Genomic DNA, 23,963 nt, shown 5'->3' with positions numbered 1-23,963 from the left:
AATGCGAGCATTTGCAGGTAATCAAATCATTACAGATCCAGAGAGAGGGATAATCACAGGTTAAAGAGGTGTGAATTGTCTCAAGCCAAAACAGTTGGTGGAATTTTGCAAGTCCAGGCCAGATGTTGGGGGGTGGATGTAATGCGACATGAATCCAAGATCCCGGTTGAGGTCTCCACATCTCTCCACAAGATCTCCACATCAGAAGACAGTGGAAGTGACATTACTGAATATTTTGGAGGTAGATAGATTCGTGTTGGGCAAAGGAATCAAAGGTTATCTGGGGTAGATGGGGAATGTTGAACTGAATACAAACAGATCAGCCATGATCTTATTTAATTGTGGAGCAGACTTGAGTGGCTGAATGGCCCATGTCTGCTCCTATTTTGTATGTGTGTAGGATGGCCCAAATGGCAACTTTGTATGCCTTGTTTTCCTATGACTCTATTTAAAAAGATTTCCAAGCAACTGAAATTCAACTTTTTCTCCAATCAGATGAACAGAAGTTTAAAACATACTTAAGTATATCTGAAAATAGTGTCACCTTAAAATTGTAGGATTAAATTGGCTGCTCTGAAACACAGAACTAAATTAAACTTTCTGAGGTCTTTCATTCTGTGCTATAAAGCAGAATTGGGGGAGAGAAATGTTTCCATTTGTGTTGTGGTAAAAAAACATTGGTCATGATGGTGATTATTACCAACTCAGAAACTGTACTCAACCACCGTGTTAGCCTTTTCTTAACTGTGTTGATATCGAAACACATTTGCTGTTTACTGCATGCTTAAGTAAAGGCCAAGAGTCTGAAACAAAGATTATCAAATACTAATATGAGACTGCGCAAGAGTTTCATATGTAATTCTACAACCAGAAGGCTCTTCAATCATAGAGGCTATCGTGGTCTTATTTTATCATCACCCAATATCCACCTGCACTTTCTCATAGAAATGTTTAGATAGCGGTGATTCTGATAGTGGGGTTATAAGAGCAAAGCTAAGGTTCATGGCTCTTTTCTTCCTCTCTAGCCCAGTGTGCAGAGGCTAATTGTTGTGCCCCAAATTATGACTCAACTGAGATTAACTAATCTGACTAGGGAAAAGATCCCGAACCCCCTTCTCCCGGAGGTAAAGTTTTTACTCAGTAGACAGTTGGAACAACTACCACAATTCAAATTGTTCTACATTACTTCTTTTAACTAAAGCATGATTTTGTTACCATTATATAAAATAATTGATTTCTTCTGAGAAGCTAGAAGACAATGCTCTGGTCCTTGCTCACCTCTCTGGCTTTCTCCACAGCAGTAGTGAAAACGTAGATGATGACAATCCATTCTTGGATACTGGGCAGCGGTTCCATTTTCACCAAAACCATGTAGGTAAACAGCATCAGGAATCCCAAATAAGCTATCTGTGAAGGATAAAATGCAGGAAATAAAAGTATTGAACGTCGAACATACAGGGCGGGATTCTCCGCGAACCAGTGGAGCGGGCCACTCCGACGCTGAGGAGTGGCGTGAACCACTCCAGCATCAGGCCACCCCGAAGGTGCAGAATCCTCTGCAACTTCAGGGGCTAGACCGGCGCCAGAGTTTTTGGCGCCATGCCAGCCGATACGGAAGGGCTTGGTACCACGCCAACCGGCAGCAAAGGGCCTCCTCCGGCCGGCGCGAGTTGGCGCATGCGCGGGAGCACCAGCATGCGCAGCGTGGGTTCTTCTCCGCACTGGCCATGGCGGAGGTTACAGCCGCCGACCGGCACGCCGCGATACCCGCCCCCTTCAGTTCTCCGGGGCTTTGAAGGGGGCGGGTATCGCGGCGCGCCGGTCGGCGGCTGCTAGCAGTGGTCCCCCGACGATTCTCCGGCCCGCGATGGGCTGGGTGGTCGCCCGTTTTCGACGGGTCCTACCAGTGTAAATCACAACAGGTCATTACTGGCGGGGCCTGGCTCCACGGGCGGCCTGCAGAGTCCTCGACGGAGCGTGGGGGTCTGGTCCTGGGAGGTGCCCTCATGGTGGCCTGGCCCGCGATTGTGGCCCAACAATCCGCGGGTGGGATTCACGCCACCCCCTGGCGATTCTCTGACCCGGTGGGGGGTCGGAGAATCCCGCCCACAGTGCAGTCAGAGGCCATTCGGCCCATCCGTCTGCACCGACCCACTTAAGCCCCTTCACTTCCACCCTATCCCTGTAACCCAATAACCCCTCTGAACCTTTTTGGACACTTAGGGCAATTTAGCATGGCCAATCCACTTAACCTGCACGTCTTTGGACTGTGGGAGAAACAGGAGCACCCGGAGGAATCCCACGCAGTCACGGGGAGAACATGCAGACTCCACACAGACAGTGACCCAGCAGGAAATCGAACCTGGGACCCTGGCGCTGTGAAGCCACAGTGATAACCACTATGCTACCATGCTGCCCATTATGCTATTGTGCTGCCCATACCGTGTTGCAGTGGAATGTTAAACAATATCTTAAAAAAATTTTGCCAAGACTTTCATTTGTTTTGGGGCAGAGAGAGAATTGCAAGTTGTTCTTTTCCTACCAACTTCAGATAAAAGAGATTGGATGGTGAATTTAGCAACAATTAATTTATCCATCGTGTGTTTCTGAGCAAATGAAAGTTTCTGCCAAACATTTTTTTGTGTAGGCCTTTGTACAGACAGAGAGATAATTAGCTCAAGGTATCCTGGGCTATTGGTTACCATGAGCCCAATATAGGGCTCTTCACGGTAACTTCATTACAGTGTTAATGTAAGCCTATTTGCGACAATAAAGATTATTATTATATGTTCCAAAAGGTCCAATTTTCACTTTTTGCAAACCAAAGATTTGAGGACCATTTACACTGATATTATGAGAAGAGAGAAAATTCTCTAGTCAATAGTCCCATACGACAATCTAGCTTTGCCCCACAAATGGTAATCGAACTCCTGTGAATATCTAGACTTTGCACCTGGTTTACAGTCAATGCTTACATTCAATATGATATCAGGTAAACTAGAGATCAAGTGCTGTGTAAGAAATAATGGGTTTATTAAAGTGCAGAAATTCAAGAGATAAAATTTCATCTGCTACACTAAACATTACACATTCAGAAAATTCTCTGTTTCGTTAGTTCAAGAACTTTGCAACATTATTGATCAACTCTTCTCAGGATCAGTTATGGTAACTTTAGTAAAGGGAGGGGAGTCCAGCGAGTTTCTTTGAAGTATTTCTATTCAACAATCAACATTACCTCCACGAGGGCGGCATGTGGCACAATGGTTAGCACTGGGACTACGGTGCTGAAGACCCGGGTTCAAATCCTGGCCCTGGGTCACTGTCCATTTGGAATTTGCACATTCTCCCCATGTCTGCGTGGGTTTACCCCCACAACCCAAAGATATTCAAGTTAGGCGAATTAGCCATGCTTAATTGCCCCTTAATTGGTTAAAAAATAATTGGGTACTCTAAATTTATTTTAAAAATACATTACCTACACAAGGCCCAATACACCTTTCTTTCTGGCCAGCCCCACACTAGCTGAACTTTTATATCAGTGCTAATCAGCTACCCCGCCCTTAGCAGGGGAGCTTGCAGCACCAATGAGCACAGTGAAACGATCATCACCAGCTGGATATGTCCCATGCAAGTTATTACAGTAATCTTAAAGACTATTGGTAGCTGAAATCAAGTAGCACTACAGATATTCACCATTCCCCAGTGATGAAAGCTCAGCCTATCACATCAATTAGCACAGCAGAATATTCTAATTGCAATTATTTGTGAGGTACGACAAACCGTATGGAACCAGAACTTCACAATCGGGGCACTGTAGAATTCATAAGCCTTTCTGGTCCAAGGCAATCCTCTCTGCTTTGCGCCAATGATCTCATCGGCAGGTTTTTCCGGGCCTTTTTCTGTGTCAAACTCCATCTTTTGTTCAAGAAATAGAAAGGACAGCTGAAAAGACTTGCACACTAATGAATAGATATTAAAAATATAAGAATGTGGAGAACAGTCCAAAGTGAAAATAAAATGTTGAGAAAATAAATAGCTGATCTTCCAAGTGGCATACAATCAATTTGGAGTCAAATCCTGGATACCTCGTGAATTAATGGGCAGTACTTTGCAACTTTAAAAAAAAATCTTGCATTAAAGTATTCCTTGACATACTTAAGAATGGTAACTTGATCTGGTTCCATTTGATGCAATTAAAAATGGGTTCATCAAAAAAATAAGCGTTTTGAATCAATGTATGTAGTCTGCTCTCTTATTAAACCTAATTTTAACTGACTGAAAACGGCTTTAAACATCAATGCAGAACTATTTATTAGCTACATTGGTTCATTGTAGTCATGTTCTGTGTAAATTCACGGGCATAATTAGGAGAAATTCACAAACAGTGGGTAATTCAATATGGCGCATGTCAATTTTGTAGACTGGGGTGGCTTCTGGTGCGATTTATTCTTACATCAGTGCAAAGCATTGTGAAAAGTCAAATTGTGCTTGAAGTTCCTGATAATTTGTGTTGGTATGGCACATTTGGGGAAAAAGTCAGCACAAACTATCTGAAATTCCATGCCAAGGTGTTTTAAGATAACCCATTATACCTACAGAATATTGATCATCCTTGGCAGCACTGGAGTTGTGTGTGCTGTACTGGCGAGCAAACTGATGGCACTCCTGAGATTGAGGGATGTGAGACATTTCAGCCTTACTCTTAAACTCCAGCATCAGAATGCTGGGAGGCAGAAGAATGCTCAAAATGACCTAATGACAAACAAAGTCACATTAGAAATAGAAAACTGCAACATAACACCTGCACTGTTTAACCATAAAACTGATAGTTTCAATAATCACATATAAATGTTTGCTTTTTAACTGTCCAATCCATAATATTCTAATCTTCTGTGAAACTAGCCACATAATCAACATTACATATAGAGAAACCAAATCAATGTAACTAAAACAGAAATGCGGAATTGGGACGATCGATTTTAAACATTGGGCAGAATTCTTCCACTTTAAGACTCGGTCCCAATGTCAACCATCACCACGATGCCATGTCACTTATTTATTTTAAAGACATCACATTTGTATATAGTTTATAAAAATTGTTATGTTCCATAGATTTTAAAAACCCCATTGAGAGCTGTCGCTCATCTGGGGGGGATTGATACTGGCAACGATACCGCCTGATGCTGCCGACAAGGGTGGGCAGATCTTTGCTGGCAAGAAGTGGGTGGGGGCTGAATGGAAACTCACTGGGTGGGACCCAATGACAGCGATCCTTGGGTAGGGGATAGGAGGGTAGATGCAAACAAGGGTGGTGGCGAGGGGGCACAGAAGCCCCAATGCCAGAGATAATGGGGTGGAGAGGGGGTTGTTGGCCTTCACTGTCACTTTGAGATTGAGCCGTCCTTTGAAAATGGTGCCACAGTCTCTGTGAAACCATGCTTGCCAGCGTGTTTAGGCTCCATCCCTCTCACTGCCATTACAAATTACGCCCCCCTCGAAAGAAGTGTGGGAAGATCTTTTCCTATGCGAGTCGCACCAATTTACATGCCTGAAACGATACTTCGGTACGATTCTCCGGTCTCGTTACGCTGTCGCTCAAGCGAAATGAGTCTGGTGAATAGCGGGAGAGGCAACAAACGAGAACCGTGCCAAGTGTCAAACAGTTTGTGATGCAACTGGCCCACTCCAGCAGGCGCAGTGAGGTACCAATTATCACCATTTAACCCCATTTCCATACAATTAATGAGATCCATCCCATATCAAACGGCCTCGCGTCATTCAGCGGCCTCCCCAGCAAGTGTTCACGCTGGCGCCGATTAGTACTCCTTTTTAAAAACGTGAACCTGGCAGAAGGGCTCCTGTGGGCAGCCGAGGAGGTGAGTAGCCATCTTTACTCACAGGCAATGAGCCCAGGGTGCTGGACTTGGCACCCCAGCGCTCAGTGGAGATGGGGACCCTCGGCTGGGGGTGGGGGACCCTCCGCAGGCTTGGGCCGCCATGGGAGAGTGGGGGGCATGCTAGGGGGGCAACCAGAGCGCAACCACTTGTTGGACCACCATGCCAACCTCTGGATCAAGTGCACCTGTTTCTGGGACAACCCTAGTTCCTGTCTGTCTGCCACACCGACCACCCATTACCTTCACCGACTGCCAAGGCCTCCGGCCGTGTGGCTGAATGCTGAAGTGAGCACTTAACACAACCAAAGTGAATTCCCATGGATGGCTGGGCCATGTAGCATGTGGGAGTCATTGTCTAGCATCCTGATCACAGCTTGATGCCTGGACACAGTGCTTGAACACTGCGGGAGGCAACACCACACACACAACAGCCAACATCCGAACACCCTGGGGATGAGACACAACTCCAGGGACCTGCCCACGCCCGGAGGGTGGGATGCCTCGAGGGATGGTCCAAGGGTTCGGGGGTTGGCCACTTTGCAGAAGAAGGTGACAGAGGCATCATACTGGTTGTGCAGAAAGGTGTTTATTGTGTTTGGCAATTCCCTACACTCCCAATGGTGCTGCCCCCTCCCCCACTCCCATCCACACCCCCCGACCGGTGAGTCCCGCCCCGCCAAAACCCCGGTGCCAGAGAATTCGGTAGCCGGCGGGGCGGGATTCACACCGTGCCCCGGCGATTCTCCGGTCCGGCGGGGGGGGTCGGAGAATCCCGCCCCAGACCTCAAAGCAATGAGGACCTTTAAAAAAAATGTTTAGAGTGCTCAATTAATTTTTTCTAGTTAAGGGGCAATTTAGCCTGGCCAATCTACCTAGCCTTGACATCTTTGGGTTGAGGAGGCGAAACCCGCGCAAACACAGGGAGAATGTGCAAACTCCACACGGACAGTGACCCAGAGCCAGAATCGAACCTGTGACCTCGGCACCCTGAGGCAGCAGGGCTAACCTACTGCACCACTGTGCTGCCCTGTAATGAAGACTATTAACTGTGACTCGATATTAGGTTCCTTGTTTTAAAAAAAACTGAGTTTCAGCCTCGCTAGTAGTTGAACTAGTCAGTAGAGCACACTGTCAATACATAATTTGACGTAAAAACTTTGTATTATATATGCTAACATTATTGACCCCAGGGTCTATAAAAACTTCAAGTTACTCTTTTTTTTAAAGTACATTTGCTAAGTCAATCATTTCATCTGTACGCTTTATTTGATTTTCTTCTTTTTGATTTTATCTCCGAGTAATTGGATTTGTAGTCTGAGCTGTATAAAAGTTGTCTCGCACAATTGTCAGTCACCTACTGACCACCTAAGGAATTTACTATACACCCCAGGCGTTTTTGTTAACCTTTCTCCCACTTCAGCGGCTGATTTTTCAGGGACACAATTCCATGACTCGCCATAGGCAATGTTTAAAGGAACAAATGGGCACCTCAGCAATAGAGCAAGAGTAAGGGAAATAATTAGACAGAATTCCAGTTGTTTATTGCTGTTTTCAGCATCGGGATTGGGAACATCGACCCTTTGTTAGTTGGAGCCACAGTTGAGAAACCAAGGTTCGCAAATTACTAAAGATTTATCACAAAATGGTCATTAAAAGCTGTCACACTTAAATATTTATAAACCAAATGAACCATATAGAACACATCCAATGGCACTTAAGAAAATAAGAACAGAAATACTGCATAGGAAGCTGCTGGTGACATTTTCACAGTTCATTAAATACACAGTTGTAGCAAAAGATTGGAATCTAACTAAAGTTTTTTCCCGGAATAAGGTTGGGTGCATTATCCTGGAAACAACAGTCTGACCGCTTAATGCTTACAATAGAAAAAATACTGCAGATATTATAGCGAGACTAACTTAAACACATTTTAAAAATAATGTCAACCAACATGCGAGATCCATCCAATGTAATGGGGATTGTTTGAGGCTGTATCAGAATCATCAAATTCGAACAAGGTGAAAACAGGGGACTTACAAGATTGTGTCCTGAAACAGGCTGTGGATGAAAGAGCTATCTGGGATGAAAATATTTTCCTTGTTCCCACTGGTCTCCCTTTACCTTAAACCATGAGTTCTTCCTCATGTTCAGACGTCCCATCCAGATGTCAGTTAGGAACATCTGAGTGCATGTGTGGCAAACAAAGGACCGAAGACCAGATGACACTGCCAGTTTCAAACATGTGTAGTTGCTCCAATTCTTCAGCTCGTATGTCAACAGTTTCATAGCCATTCTCTCATTCTGTTTGAATGCATGGTCTAAAAGATCCACAGCAAGCTGTCCAAATTCCCTAGGATGTAAAGACAATCATGCATGAGAGAAGAATACAGATAATTGTGTTGCAATAATAAAACCTTTATGTCAATAAAAAGCAGCACTAGCTCTTTTGGAGCCATTAAAAATAAAGTTTTCTATTCAGTTTTCACAATATCGCTATGAAGATGGTGGGAATGTTTGAGGATGCAATGGGTAGGGATCTTGCTGCAAACGATGGGGCAGGCTTTCATCTCATTGTTGTTAAAGAAGGACAAGGAACCGATGGAGTGTGGGTCGTAGATGCCAAGATACTGGCAAAGGTTGGCATTAAGGTTGGAAGGGTGTCTCCCAAAGGCAATTGGGGAGGACCAGATGGGATTTGTGAAGAGAAGACAGTTGTTTTTGAACGCGAGGAGGCTGTTAAATGTGGTCCTTTCTCCGTTGGAGTGAAGGGTGACGGAGATGATGGTGGTGCTGGACACGGGGAAGGCGTTTGATCGGGTAGAGTGGAGTTATTTTATGGCGGTACTGGAGAGATTGGGATTGGGCCAACATCGGTGGTGTGAGTGCGGTTGCAGTAGAAGAAGTCGATGGCGAGTGTGTGCATTAACAGCATGAATTCAGCGTATTTCGCACTGCACCAGGATACGAAGCAGGGATGTCCCATGTCCCCTCTTCAGTTTGCATTGGCAGTAGAGGTCTTAGCCATTATGCAGAGGAGCTCAGGGTTGAGGAAGGAGAGGAACATAGAGTGTCCCTATGTGCACGTAGATGTGGAGTATAATGGAGCTGCTCCAAAGATTTGGGACGTTTTGAGATATAAACTGAATTTAGGGAAAAGCGAGTATTTTATGGTCTCCCCGCCAATAGTTGGAGCAGAGGTGGGGAGCTGTCATTCCGATTGGCTGCAACTCACTTTAGGCATTTGGGGGTTCAAGTGACCCAGGACTGGGCAGGGGTTCAGTAGATTAATTTCAATAATTTGGTGGGGAGGGTGAAGCCCGATTTCCTGAGATGGGACAATCTCCCTCTGTTGTTGGCAGACCGGGTGCAGGCAATTAAAATAACTGTTTTGCTGATTCCTGTTTTTGTTCCACTGTCTGCTGATCTTTTTGCCTCCGTCTGGGGGTGGAGAAACTGATCTCCGTGTTCATTTGCGAGGGGCTGGTGGCCAGGATGAGGACTGCAAAGGGGACAGCAGGCAGCAAGGGTGGGGTGCGGGGTGGGGAGGGCTAGGCCTCTAAAACTTGCTGTATTACAATTGGGCGGCGAATGCAGAGAAAGTGCGGTGCTGTGGAAGGAGGGGGGCCTCTGTGGGTAAAGATGAAGATGGGCTCTTGTAGGGGGTCGGACCTGCAGGTGCTGGCAACGGCGCCGCTCCCAATGGCCCCAGGAAAGTATTTGGTAAGTCCGATGGTGGAGGCACGTTGAAGATTTGGAGGCAGTTTAGACAGCACATTAAATTGGGGGCCAGGTCAGGGGGGATGCCGAATCATGTGTTTGAGACGGGGAGAATGGATGCCAGGTTTTGGGGATGGGACGAGAGAGGGATTAAGGAAATGAAGGATTTCTTCCATGGGTGGCGGTTTGCGAGTTTGGAGATGCTGGGAGAGAAGTATGGGTTGGCACGGGTGGAAGGGTTTAGGTATGTACAGGTACGGGACTTTGTGAGGAAGGTTTTCCCGACCTTCCTGATGGCGCCATCCTCCCCAATGCTGGAGGCGGTGCTGCCAGCGAGGGGGCGGTTCAAGATGGGAGTCATTTCGGCGATCTACAGGAGGATTCTAGAGGGGGATAGGGTGTCCATGGAGGGGATTAAGGTGAAGTGGGAGGAGGGCCTGGGTGGGGAGGGGGGTGCTGGAAGAAGGACTGTGATGTGAGGTGCTGCCGAGGGTGAATGATTCAACTTTGTGTGCGAGGTTGGGGCGGATGCAGCTGAAGGTAGCGTACAGGGCGCATCTCAAAAAATTAAGGATGAGCCGGCTGTTCAAGGGGGTGGATGATGTCTGTGAGCGATGTGGGGGAGGCCCCACGAACCATGTTCACATGTTTTGGTCCTGCCCAAAGCTGTAAAGGTTTTGGGGGACAGTGTTCAGTACAATCTCAGGGTCTTACATGTTGATGTGGAACCCGGTCCCCTAAAAGCCATATCAGGGTATCCGACAGGTCCGAGCTGCTGCCAGGTGTGGGGGCAGGTGTCTTAACCTTTGCTTCACTGATCGCTCGTGGGCGGGTCTTGTTGGGGTTTGGGCCAGTTTCTCCATCCTGTGCCTCAGCATGGCGGGGGAACCTGCTGGAGTTTTTGAACCTGGAAAAGGTGAGGTTTGAGCTGCGGTGAGCAAAGTAGGGGTTCTACAATTGTTGAGGTTTTTACATCATGCACTTTCAGGAGTTGGTTTCCGTTGACTGCTGAGGGGAGGGTTGGGTTTTTCTCGTTTGTTTGTGGTTGTTTTTGTATTGTGAAAATGTTTTAAAAGACTGGTGAATGAAAATGCTTTTTAAAAAATATATCACTGTGAATATAATTTGTGTATAGGTGAGTTGTCTCAAACAACAAAATGAGAGATTGCCAGTAAACCCTTCCTTGACACTGTTTTTCAAGTGATTTACCAAAAGATGTTCAACAAATACATGGGGCGAAATTCCCTACCCGGCGGGGCGGGGGGTCCCTGCGTAGCGGAATGGCGGCAACCACTCCGGCGTCGGGCCTCCCCAAAGGTTCCCAATTCTCCGCACCTTTAGGGGCTAGGCCCGCGGCAGAGTGGCTCCTGCTCCGCCGACTGGCACCAAAACTGGCGCCAACGGCCTTTGGCGCCTGCCGCCCGGCATCGGGGCTGGCCGAAAGGCCTTCGCCGATCGGCGTGAGTCCACTCATGCGCCGGAGCGTCAGCGGTCGCTGATGTCACCACCGGCGCATGCGTGGTGGAGGGGGCCTCTTCCGCCTCCGCCATGGTGGAAGCCGTGGCGGCGGCGGAAGAAAAGAGTGCCCCCATGACACAGGCCCGCCTGCAGATCAGTGGGTCCCAATCGCGGGCCAGGCCACCATGGGGGCACCCCCCGCGGTCCAATCGCCCCGCGCCACTCCCAGGACCCCGGGGGCCGCTCGGGTCGCCAATCCTGCCGGCACAGAGGTGGTTTAAACCACGTCGGCGGGAGAGGCCTGACAGCGGCAGGATTTCAGCCCATCGCAGAATGGAGAATCGCCGCGGGGGGCACGCCGATCGGCGCGGGGGGGGGGGAAGCCGATCGGCGGGTCCCGATTCCTGCTCCCGCCTACTCCCAGGTGGCGGAGAATTCCGGCCATGGCGGGGGCGGGATTTACGCCAGCCCCGGGCGATTCCCCGACCCTGCGGGTGGTCGGAGAATTCCGCCCATGGTATTTGGGGGTGAGAGGGTACAGGGCGATGAGGTTTAGGAGAGGCTTATAATGTGAGTTTACATGTTGTTGGGCATAATTCCTACATATATTTTGATATTAAAAATTTTAAGGGACATGATTTCTGCCTTGAAATCAGCTAAATGCTTTCTGCTGTGAGAAAGAAAGAAGTAAAACCACTTTGTTCCTTTGTGGTGATGAGGAGCTGTTGGCATCCGAGCAGAGTACCTAACATGCATTCAAGCATGAAAGGAAAGCTAAAATACAAACCCTCTAACAGCTGTGTCTGAGCCATGAAGTTGTCAATCACTGGCGAGTGAAAGCTATTGCTCTGTAAAGATAACCGGTGCTTAGCATTTCAAAGGCTGTCAGCTGATTTGAAGCTTTTCAAGTGTTGGCTTTCGAGGAAGCCTCTGACACTTGTAATAGCTGATGTTTTAAAGGTTTTTGTCTGAGGGAACAGATGTTAGGAATGGGAAAGTGTCCCTGCATCAATTCTTCAATGAACTTCCTGGACTGCTCACCAGCTGTCAGGTCAAGCAATTCAGGCTGAGGAGGCCACGTCAGAATTAAAAACCTCAGTCCAGGAGGATGCTGTTGAATAGAGGGCTGCTTGAGGTCACCAAGCACGGGTGATCTTCAGCTTTCCCAGGGCTGGAACGGGCAGACCAGACACCCATGCAACCCCAGGAGCCTCAAGGGACCTTACCATTCTACAACCTGGCAGAGGGACACATGACCTGTGGCCTGGCCCCCTTGACCCCCATTCCCCCTTGAAATCCACCATGCCAGGCATGGGTTTCACTGCCAGGGTGCAGATGCCATTGAACCGAGGGACGATGCGCCACTGACAATGCCAAGGGGCGGGGATGGAAGGAGGCGGCTGAAGGGGGTGTCTAATGGAAGAGCCAATGGATGGGGGGAAGTTGGGTCACACTCATGCAAGCTTGGTGTGGGGGGTAGTGACCCATTATTTCTTTGGTGGGGGAAGAGAATGCCTCTCCAAGTCAGCAGGGAGGGGTTAGGATTTGAATTCCGGGAGGGGGCCTTCTGCCAGACTGGTTGATTGGGCCGCCCGCTCAAAATGGTGATCTAATACCAGGATCCTGAGGGAATTCAGCGAGCTCTCCGCCATGCATAAATATGCATGGCTCAGGTGTGATACTCACACCTGGGCGCCACTCCTCGTGCCAGCGGAGATCAGTCCTGATTCTCCCCTGGCAGGAGCATTTAGACTCCAGAACGGAGAATCCTGGCCCAATAGTCCTGTCACCCTTCGAAACTCCAGTGAATACAGATGCAGTCAAACTAATGTCTCCTCATAGGATAGGTCCGCCAACCCCGGTATCAGCTGAGTAAACCTCTGTTGCACCCCTTCTATGGCAAATAGAGGGCAGGCATGATGGCACTGTGGTTAGCACTGCTGTCTCACGGTGCCAGGGACCCCAAGCTCAATGCCGACCTTGGGTGACTGTCTGGATGAAATTTGCACGTTCTCTTTGTGTCTGTTTGTGAGTTTCCTCTGGGTTCTCCAGTTTCCTCTCGCAGTCCAACGATGTGCAGATTAGGTGAATTGGTTATGCTATGCAATTGCCCCTTTGTGTCCAAGGATGTGTGGGATAACTGGGGTTACGGGTGCAGGGCATGGTGGTGGGCCTAGGTAGGGTCCTCTTTCAGAGGGTCAGTGCAGACTCAAGGGACTGAGTGATAATAATAATAATCTTTATCATGCTTACATTACACTGCAATGAAGTTACTGTGAATGGCCTCCTTCTGCACTCTAGGGATTCTATGAATGGTTGCTTAGTTAGGGGGACCAAACCTGCATGCTATATTCCAATTGTGATCTCACCAAAGCCCTGTATAACTGCAGTAAGACATCTCTACTTCTGAACTCAAATCCTCTTGCAATGAAGACCAACATATAATTTGCCTTCCCAATTGCTTTCAGGTATGCCCATGGCCTGGAAGGGGTCATCCTTCTTATTTGGGAAGCCCATGTCCAATGGAGAAGCTTGCTGGAGGAATGAACTTGAACTGCCCTTTGCTGAAGTACTCATCTGTCCTTGAACCCCCCTTCCTGCCCCCCCATCCGTTAGGCTTCCACAACTGATCCTGCAGCCTGGGCCTCCTGCATTCCCGGCAGTGACCACCGCTCCCAGTGACTCTGCCAGTACTGGAGAACGGCCAGTGTCTGATTGATCAGCAGCTCTCAGAGGCAGGAAAACTGTCCTGAACATGACAAGGACTCAGTCACCATTCAGGTAAGTGCATGATTTTCTCTGATATCTTAAAACTTTCTCCAGTAGCTAATATGAAGGTCAAACTCTCACAAACATCCACAGATGTGTCATAGAGAGCATCCTATTCGGCTGCATCACAGCTTGGTATTGCAACTGCTCGGCCCAAGATCGCAAGAAACTGCAGAGTGTGGTGAACTCAGCCCAACGCTTCACACAAGCTTGCCACCCTCACATTGATTCTACTTACAACTCCCGCTGCCTCAGGAAGGCAGACAGCATTATCAGAGGCCCCTCCCACCCAGGCAATGCCCTCTTCCAGACCTTTCCATCAGGCAGAAGGTACAGAAGTCTGAAGACCCGCACATTCAGTTTCTTCTCCACAGCTACTAGACTCCTCAATCACTCCCTCCGACTGATCTGTTCCCTGTAAGACCACTATTCACGGTGCCCTATGCTACTCTTGCTCATGTATTGCTTGTTTGGCCCCTGTAACCAATCACTGTTTGTCGATGTACCATTTGTTAATGTATTCTGTCGATTATTCTTTTGTCTACCATGTTCGTACTGTGTACGTTCCCTTGGCTGCAGAAAAATACTTTTCACTGCACTTCGGTACATGTGACAATAAATATCAATATCAATATTAATACTTTGCCATGTTCACTATCTTTTGATCAAAAAGCAAAAGGAGATATATGCTAATGTACTTGAGGAATAGCCTCTTTTGAGCTGGTAAAACAAGTGTACCATTTAATCATGTTGCCTTTCCTTTTTCAGAAAGAGAAGCTAATATCCATTAACAACTATACACTACACTTCATTTGTTTTATCTAGTAAGTTTTTTACACAGGTACTAATAATTTTAAAGTGGCGCATTAAAATGGTTTCGCAGAATTAATACCACAATAAATCGGATTGGAATGGTCCAACGGCGTCAAAATTACATTCTGGCCAAAGAGTCTGCAAGGGATATAGAGGGGTTAAGTGAGTGGACAAAAATTCGGAAGATGGAGTATTATGGGGGAAAATGTGAGGTTGTGTAACTTGGTGTGAAGACTGGAAAATCAGAACATTATTTAAGTAGTGAAAAATTGCAAAATGTTGTGGTACACAGGGATCCAGATGTCCTTGTACATGAATCACATGCTCGTACAGCAAGTAATTAAGAAGGCAAATGGAATGTTAGTCTTTATTGCAAGGAGGATGGAGTATACAAGTAGGGAAGTCTTGCTACAGCTGTACATTGCATTTGTAAAACTGCACAGAGTGCTGTGCACAATTTTGGTCTCCTCAGCTATATTTGCATATAGTTGGGTATACTTGCATTGGAAGCAATTAAGAGAAAGTTCACTAGGTTGATTGCTGGGATGAGGGGGTTGACCTGTGATTAAAGGTTGAACAAGTTGGGCCTATACTCATTGGAATTTAGAAGAATGAGAGGTGACCGTATTGAAGTGGATAAGATTCTGAGGGGGCTTGACATGACAGCTACTGACAGGATCTTTCCTCTCCTGGGGGAATTTAGAACTGGGGGCACAATTTTAAGCTAAGAGGGTCTCCAGTTTTGACAGAGGTGAGAAGGTTTTTTTTCTCTCAGAGAGTTGTTTGTGTAATATTCCGCACGGGACCTACGTGGTGGGAATGCATGTCTTCCCCGTGCTCCTTGTAGAGTACAAACTCCCCCGCTAAGGGCAGGGTATCTCAATTACCCAGTGTATATAAATTCAGCCAGTAAGGCACCGACAAACCAGGAAACCAGTAGGGGTCTACTGGGAAGTGTATATATCTATCGTTTGTAAGTAAAACTTTGTTCTTATTTTTATTTGGTGCGGACTCCCATGTCCTTATTAAAGTTAAGCTTTGAAGTTCTCTTCCATGAAGCACAGTAGAGGTTGGGTTGTTGAGTATATTCAAGGCTGAGTTAGACAATTTTTTAGTTAGTCAGTTAGTTGAACAGATTGTAAAGGGGTCAAGGGTTATGGAGGCAGGCATGTGAGGCACAATCAGATCTGCCATGGTCTTACTGAATGGTGGAGTAGGCGCGATGGAATTAATGGCCTATTCCTCCTCCTATTTCTTGTGGTCCTTTGGTCTTATGATAAACATTTCTCAGGGAACACACAGGATAATACAACTTGCTTCTAGATCACTTTCAACTTCATTCTTAGCTATTTTAACATATTAATTTTCTTGAAGAGAAAAGTAGAAAGTGAATAGTGAGTAATCTTACTTGGAGTATTGTTTTAGCTCCTCCGAAGTGTCATCCATCATGTTGCTCTGCTTAGCCTCATGAGCCATTGCCCTGTATAGTTTGCAGGCTACCACAGCCTTTGCCATGGCTTCTTCTCCATGCTGCCAGAAAAACATGGCCATCCTCTGTCGTTTCATCAACACAGCCCATACCAACAGGTCATTGTAAGGATAGATAAAACCTGCAGAATCATGCTCCTCTGTATAACTGAAATCATCTTTTTGCTTCCTTTTTGACTTACACAGCGAAACCGATTTCTCCTGTGAAAAACATTACCATTTTAAGTAGATGGACTCAAGAAAATTAATTGCACGCCAAGGGGAAGCTTTTACTAGTCACTTAGGATGGGCTAGGAGGTGAAGAGGCCTGGGAACAATAAGGGAACGCAGGAGGAGGCAAAGTGCCTGTTGTCTTCCTGCCATCGCTGATATTTTACCAGTGATGGGTGTGCCCCATGCGATCTGGGGAGACTGCCTGGTAGGCCCTGGTGCGGGCTCAGGAATTGGGCAGTCCTAATTGGACACTTTTGTGGCCCACAAAGGTGTTCCTCGGTGTCAATGGTCTCCCGCAGAGCAATACCCTCCCCTGCACTCAGTAACTATCTCGCGTTCCTCTTTGTTGCTGCCCATCTTCCTCCAGTGAACGCCAAACCCATTTACGTTTTTCCAAACGGCGGCATCTACAGAGGTTTTTCTCAGTTGGGTGCAACCCAGCTGTGGCCAGCTCTCCCCGTGGTGATACGGGGACTGAAGATTTGCTGGCTCTCCAATTGGCTGGTAGCACATGGATACAGGCTCCCATCCTTTAAAGGGAGGGGAGCCTCGTCGACAGCTCATTAGCTGCTGGCTGAGCAGCCAGGCAAGTTTCCTCTGACCCTGTTATCCAATCTCAGGCCTTCCATCACCCTGACAAAATTCAGCCCTAGGTTTTTAATTGATGAGTCATAGAACAAAACAAGAACTTACTTAATAAGTTTTTTCCTTGGATTTTGAATGCACTGTACTAATATATATCATTGCATATGCATTGTATGTCAACTCTCTAGAAATGTTAAACTATTGTGGATATATTTAGAGTAAATTGAGTTACAATTTACACAGAAACGAATACTTCATTGAGTTTGTAAAACATTCAGGTAGCGGGAACTATACCTGCTAAATATTTCAATTTAGACTTTATGGCTTTGATCTTCTTGTCACCGGCAATGCTGGGCACATTGCCACTACCTGCGGAGATTTTGCCAACCCAATGCTATGTTCTTCTGGGATCTTCCGGTCTAGGCTGACACAGAAATAAGCAGTGGAGTGTCTCCCACCTAAACCCTGCAAGTGGGGAAATGTAGTTGGGGAAGGAGAGGACACACCCCCTTTTAAGACACTAGCAGCCATAATCAGGTACATTTTCAAATGTTTAGATCTTTTGATGAATGAATGTGGTTTGTAAGTTGGTGAATGAATGGATGGGTAGGTGAACAAGGAGAGTAGTCAGGGTGGTCAGAGGGTAGTCAGGTCGGTTCAGGGACAGTCGGATGGTAGTTGGGGCAGTCGGGTGGTGGGCGGTAGATTGGATCTTTACAACCCCTGAATTTTTGCCTGGTTTATATTTGGAATTTCCTTCAGTGTTTGTCAGTTACATTTCCCCAGTTCTCTCCCAAGTACTCAGATATACAATTATCCAACTAAGGATCCATTCAAAACTTCCATGTCAAAATTACATGAATCTGAGGCACAAATATGCATGAGTTCAAGAAATCAAAACGGAAACAATTGGTGCATTTGTGACATTCTGTCCTTTTTTGTCTCTAACTTGTTTATTTTCCTTAATTTAATAAAAATATTAGTAACACCTCGCAGCAGAATTCAATAATATATGTACGCTGCTTTATCGAGAAGCCTGGATTAAAATTGCACTTAGCACACAAAACTTATTAACTGTTGTACCAAACTCACTGTAATAGCCCAAATTAATAATGAGCAATTCTGCCATTTAAAGTTTATTCAGTTTTACAAAGATCAACGCACCCATTGAAAATATAGTTTTGATTTCAGTTACAATCCTTTCCCAATTATTATTGAAGTCATTATGAGATGGAATTTTATTTTAGCATATTGACAGGCCCAGACCCATTGTTCCCATTTATCCATTATGTGCTTTGTATAAGTTTGACAATTGTAAGGCAATGAATTTGACAATCCAAACTATATATTAAAGGATTGGGGAAAATTTAGAATGATTCATATCTCTATCACCACTATGCTTCACGTAATATTGCAAAGTAAATTTAAAGTTAATGTTAATATTTAATAAACTTAGAAGAAAAATGTACCTTGCGTTTGTATGGCTGAGCTGTTCTAATGAATTGAGAATGTAGCCTCTGTTCATCAGTCTCCACACTGGGAGCTGGTTCTCTGTTCTGGTGCAAGGAATGGTTGCTCCAGCTCTGAGTGAAACTGGTGACCCCATGACGTTTAACTCGCTGTGAAAAGACATTTCTTTCTTAGCCATATGTATAAGTAATATGTCTACAAGTACATCGGCAATATCCTTCAGAATCAAATTGTTTTGTCTATCATATTTATTTACAATTACAAAAAGAAAATATTAAAGCTTTATCTCCATGTGTAAATTGCTAACACTGATCTGTGTGCAGTATTGTATAAGCATGGGCTGTGTGAGTGTGTGTGTGTATGTATGTGGATATATCAATGTATGTCACAGAAATAATTTCTAACTAACATTGAAGAAACATATTAAAGAATAGTGGGGCAGTACCCTGACATGGCACAAGATGATAAGTGCAGTTAAACAGCACCTAGATGGGAACTTTACAACTTCTAACATATGGGGCAGAATTTTACCGACTCCCACTACAGCTTTGTAGGTGGGGGGGGTTGCGTGACCATAACATTTCTCGGACGGCCTTCCCACTTGGTTCCCGCCAGGCCCAATCTCGCCGCATTATCACGCTTGGATGGGCGAGGCATCAGTCAGCCAGCATGCCCTTGCATCAATTGAGTGGCCAATTATGGACCACTAAAGAGCTGTTTCCCAACCAGCCTCAATTTTCAGGCTGGTGAGCGGAGTTCAGCATCAGGTGGGAAGCCCAAAAATGAACCATGACTGGGGGAAGTCTGACCCCTGCGCAGACTTCCTTCCCATCCCCCTGCGCTGGCCTCTCTACCGATACTCCCTCTGTCCTTTCCTTCACTTTCTGTTCCCATCCCGAGACATGGACATTTAACTGGTGCTGAGCACCCAGGACTCAGGCTCTGGGCAGTGCATGCAGTTCCTCTTCTGTCAACTGGAGCTTCTGGTGCTGCAGGGACTAGAGAGCTGCCAGCCATTGGCCAGCTAGTCTCTGAGATGGGACTTCCTCGGGAGTGAGGGGTGGAGGTCACTGTTTAACAGTGAAATGGTCCCTTAAAGGGGCAATGTAACAAAAGACAAAATGTTCACGGAAACATATTTATTTAAGTAACAATATCATTGTGGTGGCTGATGATACACTCTAGCCCCTGTGTTGGCCACTGGTCATGAAAGGCCTCAAGCATGCCAGTGGACACTGCATGCTCCCTCTCAAGGGACACCTGGGTGCATACATAGCTGTGGAAAAGGGATGAGCAACCCATTCAACCGCCCACTGCCTGGACTTGTTAATGGCCACCTTTGCCAGGCCCAGGAGCATGCTAGAAAGGAGACCCTCTCCCCCATTGTCCCTCCACTCTCCCTCCCCATCCCGCAGCGGGTGGCCAACGATCAGGACCGTGGGCTGAAACGCAACCAAAGGTTGAGGAGCAGTTCCCTCAAATAGTGAAAAGGGGATGAAACCTCTGAGAATCTACCTACATCTGGAATATGGGCTTTCCAAAAGGCCACAGAAAATACAGATGTCTGGGAGCCCATGAGCTATCTTTTTCTATGCCAGGTTCCCAATGGTAGAAGGAAGGGCCCCTATGTAGAGAGGTCACCATTGAAGACCACTGCCCCCACCGGACTACAGGATAGAATGCCACAGCATGTCCAGACATCGATGAGGGCTAGGAGGTGAAGGGTGTGCAGCAGCAGCCCATACAGGAAACCCCACCATGCGGACAAATGGAACATCGAGTCTGCACCGATCCTCCGAAAGGGCACTCTACCTAGGTCCACTTCCCCATCCCATCCCCATAACCCCACAACCCCACCTAACCATTGGACATTAAGGGACAATTTAGCATTGCCAATCCACCTAACCTACACATCTTTGGACTGTGGAAGGAAACCAGAGCATCCAGAGGACACGCACGCAGACATAGAGAGAACATGCAAACACCACACAGTCACCGAAGGCCGGAATTGAACCTGGGTCTCGAGAACTCCGAGGCAGCACTGCTAACCACTGTGCCACCGTGTTGCCCACAATAATCGAATCCAAATTTCAAATGAATCAGAATTGCAAGATTCATTTCTGAACTAAAAACATATACATTCTCCCATTGTGCAATTAATGTAAATTAATTTCTACCATGCTACTCCCATCGAATATTGTAGCAATTATATTCAAATATGACTGGTATAATAAAACTTGAAGTTATTTAGCACCTTATATGTCTCACCGTGCTTCAGAGAAGGAGTTAACCTTGAAGTACAGTGACTTGTGTAGGGAAACACAGCAATATTCTGTACCAACAATGTCCCACAAATGGCAATGGATGAGAGGCTGGTCATTTGGTTTTCTTTCTGGTGCTGATTGAGGGAGACATATTTGCCAGGAAATCATAGGAACTGCTCTAATTTAAACTCCCATTTTCCGACTAATCTCCAGCAGAGAATCAGGGCCAATTCCCACTGGCATCAGGAGCGAAGTTGACGTGCCATTCAATGGCACACAGATTTTTTTAAAAACAAGGATCAGGGTTTGTGCTAGACCTGAGAGGGGCAGAGCCTATTCTCTCTGGCAGGTCCCACTCCTCAGAGCTAGAGGCAAATGTAGAGAGGATACTCAACCCCTTTCTCTCCCTCGGAGTACACGCCACCAGGTCCACCTTTCAGAAGACTTGCACCAATTCACGCCAGTGAGACTCCTGACTAGAGGAGCTGAAGCATACGGGAAGCAGATGACTAGGTCTGGGCAGGGACCTCGTTGGGGCCGGCAGGAACTGTGTCGGGGCTGGCAGGGCCAGGAGACTGGCAACAGGTTTGACGCCTGGTGTGAAACCCGATTTTTGTCTTCCACCCGATTCACTGGGCCATTGCGATTCCTCCTGTTGCCCAACGGCAGGCCAAGTCTGTTTAACAACTCATCAGAAGCACTGTCACTGCTATGAATGGGCTAATTTCTCACAACTGCACTGGACTGTCAGCTGAGCTCATAAATTCAAATGTGGTTGTGTGGCTCATCTTCATAGCCTTTTGAGCCAAACACAAGGGTACTCAAGCTGGGACAAGCCGACACACTTAGACTGTCATTTATTGCAAATGTGAGAATTATCTACAACCAAGCAATCACATCTCCCACCCTCAAAAAATGGGAGGAAATGGTTAATTCAATTGTCAATAAATTATGGGTTCAGAAATTATCTTAATAACACCAGCTTACTCTGCTTTTTCCTATTGCAGAACTGAGAGACCCAGTTATCAAAAGGAAGTGTTTACGGTAACATTAACTTAATAGCAATCAATGATCCAATCTGATCTCATCAATATAACAATGAGGCACCAAGAGGCACGAGAGTAACGGACCCACTCCTTACCTTGTGCTGTCTGTAGAGGCTGTTATACAGGATTCTGAAGGATTTCCGTGTATAGATGCTTCTGTATGCACCTCCTACCAGGTATTCCATCACCAATCCAATGTCAATCAAAGTAACCTTGTAGCCAGGAGGAAGGTTACTCTAGAAACAGAAGCTTGCATCAGAATTTTATGGAAACTATGAACGATTTCATTTCTGCTATAAAATTCTCCTCCATCCAGTCATTCAATGTTGATGTGATTTATTTTAGTTTAATCTTTACAGATGACTATTGAAGCGGAGATTGCATATCAGGGCAGAAAATGTACAACCATACCTGCAAATTCAGTGGAATGAAACATCCACAAACACTATCACAGCCACATACATCAAGCCCAGGCATCAGAGTAAAGTTTCCTGTACAACCTCTTGGGGGTAGAGCTTACACCCACCCATAAAATCCAATTCTGTTAAAGCAAATCAGGGCCATGCGTGGAGACTCCTTAAATTGGGAGTCCCCAGCCAATAGCCGAGGCCTGACACTGGATTACTGCAGCAGGTCATATAGATTTGTTGATTATATTCCCTTTAAGTTGCTCAATACTTTTTCTCTGCTAACATTAGTTATATTATGATCATCATTCTTACCCATCCCTGCATTACTCTTTATTTCTGGTATGTTATTTGTGTCTTCTATTATGAAGATACAAAACATCTGCCAATTCTTTGTTCCCCGTGATAACGTCTCCTGTCACTGTCTTTAAGGGACCAGTGTTTACTTTGTTTACTAATTTTTTTATATTTTAAAAGCTGTTTTATACATTCCTAGCTAGTTTCCTCCCACATTCTACTTTTCCCTTTTCATCAACTTTTAGGTCATCTGTGTCTGTTTTATACAACACTCCCATTATGAGCATTCTTTGCAACATTATAAACCTCTTCTTTAAATCTAATACTATCATTAACTTCCTTAAAAAGCCAAGAATGGATCTTTCTTACTGTGTTTTTGTTTTTTAATGGAATGTATTTCTGTTGAACATTTTGAATTGTTTCTTTAAATGTTTCCCACTGTTCATTTATCGCCATCCTTTTTAATCTATTTAAACAATCTTTGCCAGCTCCCTCTCATACTCTCCCAGAGGATGGTGAACTTGTGAAATCTGAGTCATTAAATGGTTTCAAGAAAGAGATAAATATATTTTTGATTTTAAAAATGTGTTAAAGGGATGTGGGCAACAGGTGGGGCAGTGGATTTGAGACCAGGAAGAGATCAGATATGATTTAATTGAATGGCGGAGCAGCCTCGAAGAGTTGAAGTGCTGACTTCTGCTCTTAATTCCTATGTTGCTCAATTAGCATTAGTGGCAGGTGTGGATAGTAAGTTAAAGTTTTTCCTTTTATTTAAGAACTGTTTAACTGTTAATTGTAAAGCTATTTCTTTGATATTAATGTGGTTAGTTCTGTGTTTAAATTAAAGTTTGTTTCAACATAAAAGACAGCTATTGGTCACAGTTATCACTCCTGGAATCAAGTATGCGTTCCTCACAATTATACAAATTAAAAAATTGTTTGGGATTCTCGTCCGGTATCCGAACAAAAGTTGGAGTCTGGTCAGGTTATCCTAATAAAAACTCCAAGGGAAAAGTAGTACAGGTACTGTTTCAAAACTGGGAAACTCGAGACTGAGTCCACGCGGATTTCAGATCCTGCTAGTTTTCAAGGTCAGGCAGTTAAGGCCGGTTCAGATCAACACCATCAAACCGAGCCAGGTCAGCTGGGTGTACGCGGAGCGTAGGAAAAGAACAAAGAAAAGTACAACACAAGAACAGGCCATTCGGCCCTCCAAGCCTGTGCCAACCATGCTGCCCATCTAAACTAAAATCTTCTACACTCCGCTATTCCCATCCTATTCATGTATTTGTCAAGATGCCCCTTAAACGTCACTATCGTCTCTGCTTCCACCACCTCCTCCGGCAGCAAGTTCCAGGCACCCACTATCCTCGGTGTAAAAAACTTGCCTCGCACATCTCCTCTAAACCTTGCCCCTCGCACCTTAAACCTATGCCCCCTAGTAATTGACCCCTCTACCCTGGGAAAAAGTCTCTGACTATCCACTCTGTCTATGCCCCTCATAATTTTGTAGACCTCTATCAGGTCACCCCTCAACCT

The 23,963-nt window shown here is 45.9% G+C and overlaps 1 protein-coding gene across 1 annotated transcript in view; it reads right to left on the bottom strand.

Annotated features, from left to right (window-relative positions):
- The window catches only part of LOC119970397 (transient receptor potential cation channel subfamily M member 6-like), a 282,278-nt gene that overhangs the window by 127,725 nt on the left and 130,590 nt on the right, over window positions 1–23,963 (bottom strand). The window contains exons 14-20 of the mRNA XM_038804950.1: window positions 21,816–21,956; window positions 18,410–18,559; window positions 16,063–16,343; window positions 8,019–8,247; window positions 4,597–4,752; window positions 3,781–3,915; window positions 1,279–1,407 (exon numbers count right to left, since the gene is read on the bottom strand). Of these exons, the coding sequence (XP_038660878.1) occupies window positions 1,279–1,407; window positions 3,781–3,915; window positions 4,597–4,752; window positions 8,019–8,247; window positions 16,063–16,343; window positions 18,410–18,559; window positions 21,816–21,956 (1,221 nt within the window). The remainder of the gene's footprint in view (window positions 1–1,278; window positions 1,408–3,780; window positions 3,916–4,596; window positions 4,753–8,018; window positions 8,248–16,062; window positions 16,344–18,409; window positions 18,560–21,815; window positions 21,957–23,963) is intronic.

Source organism: Scyliorhinus canicula, chromosome 8, assembly GCF_902713615.1.
Source record: "Scyliorhinus canicula chromosome 8, sScyCan1.1, whole genome shotgun sequence".
Taxonomy (NCBI): domain Eukaryota; kingdom Metazoa; phylum Chordata; class Chondrichthyes; order Carcharhiniformes; family Scyliorhinidae; genus Scyliorhinus; species Scyliorhinus canicula.
This window is presented reverse-complemented; position numbering and strand designations above follow the sequence as displayed.